General features: G+C 51.9%; 1 protein-coding gene across 2 annotated transcripts; it reads left to right on the plus strand.

The window, feature by feature from the left end:
• The first annotated feature begins 1,454 nt into the window (after positions 1 to 1,454).
• On the plus strand, positions 1,455 to 4,347 carry TOR4A (torsin family 4 member A). 2 transcript variants are annotated; one of them, XM_086475709.1, is made up of 2 exons: positions 1,455 to 1,616; positions 1,650 to 4,347. In XM_086475709.1, the coding sequence occupies exons 1-2, from the start codon at positions 1,512 to 1,514 to the stop codon at positions 3,078 to 3,080; spliced, it is 1,536 nt and encodes a 511-aa protein (XP_086331835.1). In that variant the 5' UTR covers positions 1,455 to 1,511; the 3' UTR covers positions 3,081 to 4,347. The 2 variants fall into 2 exon arrangements, with proteins under 2 accessions (XP_086331835.1, XP_009945297.2); XM_009946995.2 differs by having other exon boundaries at positions 1,455 to 4,347.
• The last annotated feature ends 1,498 nt before the right edge of the window (positions 4,348 to 5,845 follow it).

Here is a 5,845-nt window from a genome sequence, read left to right on the forward strand (position 1 = left end):
CTTCTGCTCCCTAAACCTTTTCAGGTAAATCCCCACGGCTCCCCCCCCAGCATTTAATCAACCCCCTCTATACTTGCATGGTTTTGAGGCTGAGAAAGCTTCATCGGTGTTTGTGTTGATATGTGTTACAGCCCAGAGGATTGTCCTGGCCCCAGGCTGAGCTCTGCGGTGTCCCGCTCCCTGGGGACCATGGCCCGTGCTGGTCTGTGCTGCAGGAGCTGCTCTGCAGCAGCTTTGGGGACAGCCATCCCATTGGGGACCTTCAGACACTGAGCAAAGCAAAGCGTGCAAGATGGAGAGGAGCAAGGGTGTGACCCCAGGGTGGCGTGGGGACAGCCCAGGGTTCCCAGTGGCATCCCTGGTGGTGGCATCCTGGGTGGCAGGAGCCCCGGGTGCTGCCTCTGCGCCTGCTTGCAAGAATCTCATCGGGCTGGTTTTGCTCTGGGCATGGCCAAATCCTGCACAGGGTCAGCAATTAGCACTTGGGGGCTAATTGCTGCGCAGCGATAGCTCATCCAGCAATTAGCACTGGGAGAGTCGCTCAGCGCAGCTCCAGCTTCCAGCACATGGTCCAGAAATCAACTTGTCCCCAGGATGGGAGCGAAAGCTTTGCTCAGCGGGTCCTGGCATTTCAGAGGAGCCGGGAAAGGAGCAGGGTGAAGCGAGGAGGTGGCTGGGAATGTTTCCCAGTGCCTGCAGCTCCCCAGCTTCCCCGGGCGCCCTTTTGCTCGCTGCGTGCCGGCGGGCGGCTGCCTGCGTCAGCCTCATGGTCAGGGAAGTAAAACCTTCGCCGGACCGTGACATTTTGCAGGTTGGCGACTTCCTGCTGAGCTGAAGCGAGTTAATAACAAACCCTTCGGGGACTTCCTCCTCCCCCCAGAGACGTGGTGATTTTGGCAAGACCTTGGGTTGTTTTTTTTCTGGGCGGCTGATAAAAGCGGCTTTCCTTGCCCTGCCCCTGCCGGCTTCCTGCTCTCGGGGTTGGCAATGTCATGGCAGCAAACTGCCCCTTGCGTCAGCGCTGCTGCGGTCTGGAGGTGGTGGGGAAATGCCCTCTCACTGTGTCACAGCTCCTGCTGCCACCGGCTTTGTACCGGGCAGCTCTGGTTCAGAGCGTGGGTCTGTCTGCCTGGTGTCCTGCTTCTTGTTCGTGGCAGCATGTGGCAGAGCCCCTGGCTTTGGCTCCAGCCAGCTCTGAGCTTTCCGTCTGAATGTGAAGGCAGGGTTGGTTTTGTGATACGCATCGGTTTGCATTTATTTACACTGAATTTCATCTGTAGTTTTGCATGTCTAGAGCATCTTCCAGAAAGTTAGCTTAGGTCTGAAAGTCTCTCCCTGCCACCTTGCCACGGCTGATGGCTACAGATAATCGTTCTGCCTGTTAGAAAGTGGGATATCTGTCTAATTTGACTGTTATTGGTCACTTCCTGATCTTACAAAGATTGATTTTACATTGTTCTTTTTCTTCTTAGAAAGAAGATGATGTGAATGGGCTGTAAAAACCAGGTGAGATGGATGGAGAGCTGCCCTGTGCTGAGGTAGAAGGAGAAATGTCCTCTGCCGTGGAGGATCTGGGAGGAGAGATGTCCTGTGCGGAGAGCGATACTGAAGGAGATGTGTTGTGTGTGGAGAGCGATGCAGGAGGAGAGATGCCCCGCGCTGAGACCAGCACAAAAGAAGAGGCACCTTGTGCTGAGAGCAGTGTGGAAGAAGAGATACCTGGCACTGACAGCGATGGGGAAGGGGAAATGCCCTGTGGCGGGAGTGACGCAAAAGGAGAGGCATCTTGCTATGAGAGCGATGGGGAAGAAGTACCAGATGCTGAAATCCCTGATGCTTCAAAGAAAATGTCTGCTATTTCTTCTCCATTGCGGGCAATCATCCGCCTGCGGCGGCGGTACCGGTTGCAAAAGAAAAACCATCTGCATTTAAAGCTGCCTCAAGAAAAGTCTTCAGAGCTTGTCCATACGAGGCTGCTTCAAAGACAGCTTTCCCTGAACCAAACGAAGCTGTATGGCCCTTCCATGTCCTTCTTTAATCAGAGCAGCTTTGAAACTTCCCAATACTTCACCTTTGACACATCCATGGAGCAATGTTCTATGAAGAAATGCAGGCGGAAAAAGAATCGAAGGAAATCTAGGATAGTCCTGTATCCAGATAAAACAAAAAGATACCTTCCAACAGAGGAGAAGAGCAAGGCAAAACGCTGCCTCCTCTTGCTCATTGTCATTATCTTCTTCCAGATTCTCAATGCAATAGAGAACCTGGATGATAACCTCCAAAAATATGACCTAGATGGTTTGGAGAAAACAATGCACCGGGAAGTGTTTGGGCAGAAGGTTGCTGTGGAAAGTATTATGGAATTACTGAAAGACTATCTAGCTACCCACATACACAACAAGCCTCTAGTAATCTCTTTAAATGGCCCAACAGGAGTTGGGAAGAGTCATGTTGGCTGGCTGCTGGCCAAACATTTTCGTTCTGTCATGGACAATGACTTTGTGCTTCAGTACTTTGTCATGCATCACTGCCCCAGTGAAGTGGCTCCTCTTACTTGTGAAATAGATTTGTCTAAGAAGATTTCTGACATGGTTACAAGAGCTGAAATAGAAGAGAAGACACCATTGTTTATTGTGGATGAGGTTGAACTCATGTCTCCAGTCCTGCTGGATACTCTTAGTCGATTCTTTGAACCCAATCAAACCAACGAGTTCCTCAATGCCATCTACATTTTAATAAGCAACATAGGAGGTGCTGAAATAACAAAGTTTGTTATCCAGAATGCATCCGCTGAGGTTCTGCATCAGCAAAGGGGAGTTGAAGAACTGCTGAGCATCATCCAGCCTGTACTGATTGATGTCCACCCTCTCTGGAAATCTGCAGACATCATCCCATTTGTTCTCCTGGAGAAGAGTCACGTTATAAACTGTTTCTTAGAGGAGATGAGGAGAGAAGGGCTGTATCCCGACCAGAAGCACGTTGAAAATCTAGCGAGTCAGCTCAGTTACTACATTACAGGGGACAAGCAGTACTCCAGGACGGGCTGCAAGCAGGTTGTTGCCAAAGTCAATCTGCTCTAGTGATTTACTGCAGAGACCAAGTCCTGCTCTCAGGATTTGCAAAATTCTGGGCTTATGGAGGAGTACGTTACAGCAGGCTGTGGTCAAGGTGTCCTTTCTCAGGCCTGCACTGACTTTGTCCTGGTCAAGGTAAAGGGATGGCAGCCAGGGCTCCTCTGCAACATGGTCTCTGTTCTCCTCCAGATGCTTCACTTGTTCCTGATGTTCTGTGAATAAGGCACAGGCAACGAAGCCCAAGCAACCTCCCATTAATGGTGAGCAGCTTTGATCCTCGCATGATCATTTGGGATACTTTGTCATTAAGGAGTTGTGAGATGAGAACAGACACTGCGGGATATGAACAGGAGGAGGAAATAGTAACTGGGTCACTGTCCCTGCACTACACGTAGCCATGTCTCACCCCTTCTCCAGGCTCACAGTCTGGAGAACTCTTTCCTTTTCTTGGTCCTGGCTGGTGATGTGCAGAGCAGAGGTCATGCCGGACGCCTGGGAGAACTGAGACAATTTGTGACTCCTCATCCCCCAAATGTGTGGGCAGTCAGAGCTCTGTTTTCTCCAGCTCCTACGTGACCGAGTGCTCTGGAGACTGCTTTTTGGACCCGTTCCTGAGTTCTTGCTCTTCTGAGCTCATACCTGAGCTCACCTTTGGCACCTCCAGTGAGATTTCTGCCCTGCGAGTCTGTTTGGGCTCGTCTTGAAGACTGCTCGGCTGCACCAGCTGGTGCAGAAGTAACTGCCGGATTGTTTCAGGTCTGGTGGTGGCAACTCGTCCTGAGAACTCTTCTGCTTTTTGCTTCTGGGTACAGCTCACCACGCTCGTTATCTAGAAAGCCTGAAACAGCAACTGACATATATTAAGCAACACACACTGGAAAAGACAGTTTGGGTTATCTGGGCCCAGTGCAGTGGGAATGCTGGACTTGTTCCCAGTGCTGTGAGGCCAAGAAGAGGTTCTCTGCTATTGAGACCCCAGGGAGAGCATGCCGCCTGGAAGCACCTCAGGAAAAGCACATGTCCTTGTTTTGAGCAGGCAAACCGAGCAGGTACTTATGACATTGCTTTTTCAGATTTTGGTTTTGTGCCTAAATCCCCTTCTCCAATTTGCTGTGAATTACCATACACATAATCCTGTGGATGTTTGCACTGGTTGTTTGATCTGCCTCTTTCTAATTGTTGGTCTCCAAAGACTTCTGTCGCAAACTCCTGCTTCCAGAGCTATTGTCAGGAATAAATCCAAACTATCCTGAATAAAATCATTGGTATTTTCCTTTATTTGACTGAAATGTGGTTTTCTTCCCAAAGTTCTCTTCTGGACCAACGTAGCCGCGCTGCCATGCCTGTGCTTCCTGGTGACTCAGACAGGGAGCAAGGGCTACAGCTTTGCTGCGTGGTTTTTTGCAGACGACCTCAATGCAGTGTGTGTGTGCAGCTCCTCAAGGTACGCTCATGGTAAGCCAGATCCAACATGCACACAGTGCAGCAGTGCCAAAAGCCCTGTGCTGCCCAGCTCCCCCATCCCCCAGAGCTGCACAGAGGGGACTAGGCTGGAGACCGGGGAAGTGTGTCCTTGGCAGGAGACGATGCTGGGTGGGAAAGCCTGTCCATGTTTTCTCCTCTTGAAGTTATTCAGTGAGAAGTCTTTCTCCTGCAGAATAGCCCATGAGAGCAGCTGGGCAGAGAGCAGGAAGGGCTGCTCGCGCGGCTCAGGGGAAGGGCTCTGAATGAAACTGAGCCACCTTCTAGATGCAAGTGTCCACAAAAAGCAACATGTGTGAGCTGGTTTCCATAGCTTAGTGAGACTTTACTACTAGGACAGTTAATATGCTTTCATCCTGGATAAGAAACCTTTAGGGACCTTATCAATGCTTATAAATACCTCAAGGGTGGGTGTCAGAGGATGGGGCCAGGCTCTTCTCAGCGATGTCCAGTGACAGGACAAGGGGCAACGGGCACAAACTGGAGCACAGGGAGTTCCGCCTGAACATGAGGAAAAACTTCTTTCCATTAAGGGTGGCAGAGCACTGAACAGGCTGCCCAGGGAGGCTGTGGAGTCTCCTTCCCTGGGGATATTCAAAACCTGCCTGGATGCGGTCCTGTGTGACCTGCTGTGGGTGACCCTGCTTTAGCAGGGGTTGGACTAGATGATCTCCAGAGGTCCTTGCCAACCCCTGTGTAACGGGTCTGCGTGGCAAGGTGTTGGTAGCGGGGGGGTTACAGGGGTGGCTTCTGTACGAAGCTGCTAGAAGTCTCCCCTATGTCAGATGCAGCCAATGCCAGCCGGCTTTAAGACGGACCCGCCGCTGGCCAAGGCCGAGCCCATCAGCGACAGCGTTTTTCGCCTCTGGGATAACGTGTTTAAGAGAGTGAAAAAGTGATTGTGCAGCAGGAATTGCAGCGAGTGAGAGGAGTGAGAGTATGTGAAAGAAACATCCTGCAGACACCCAGGTCAGTGCAGAAGGAGGGGCAGGAGATGCTCCAGGCGCCGGAGCAGCGATTCCCCTGTCGCCTGTGGTGAAGACCACGGTGAGGCAGGCTGTCTCCCTGCAGCCCACGGGCGGTGGAGCAGATGGCTGCCTACACCCCGGGGAGGGCCCCCACATCGGAGTAGGTGGATGCCTGAAGGAAGCTGTGACCCCGTGGGAAGCCTGCACTGGAGTGGGCTCCTGGCAGGACCTGTGGCCCGTGGAGAGAGAGAAGCCCACGCTGGAGCAGGTTTGCTGCTGGTGACCCCGTGAGGGGGCTCACGCTGGAGCAGTCAGTTCCTG

Source organism: Leptosomus discolor, chromosome 19, assembly GCF_034619465.1.
Source record: "Leptosomus discolor isolate bLepDis1 chromosome 19, bLepDis1.hap2, whole genome shotgun sequence".
NCBI classification, from domain to species: domain Eukaryota; kingdom Metazoa; phylum Chordata; class Aves; order Leptosomiformes; family Leptosomidae; genus Leptosomus; species Leptosomus discolor.

Excerpts from the sequence above, each read along its gene's own strand:
- TOR4A (XM_009946995.2), top strand. The coding sequence starts at position 1,512 with ATGGATGGAGAGCTGCCCTGTGCTGAGGTAGAAGGAGAAATGTCCTCT.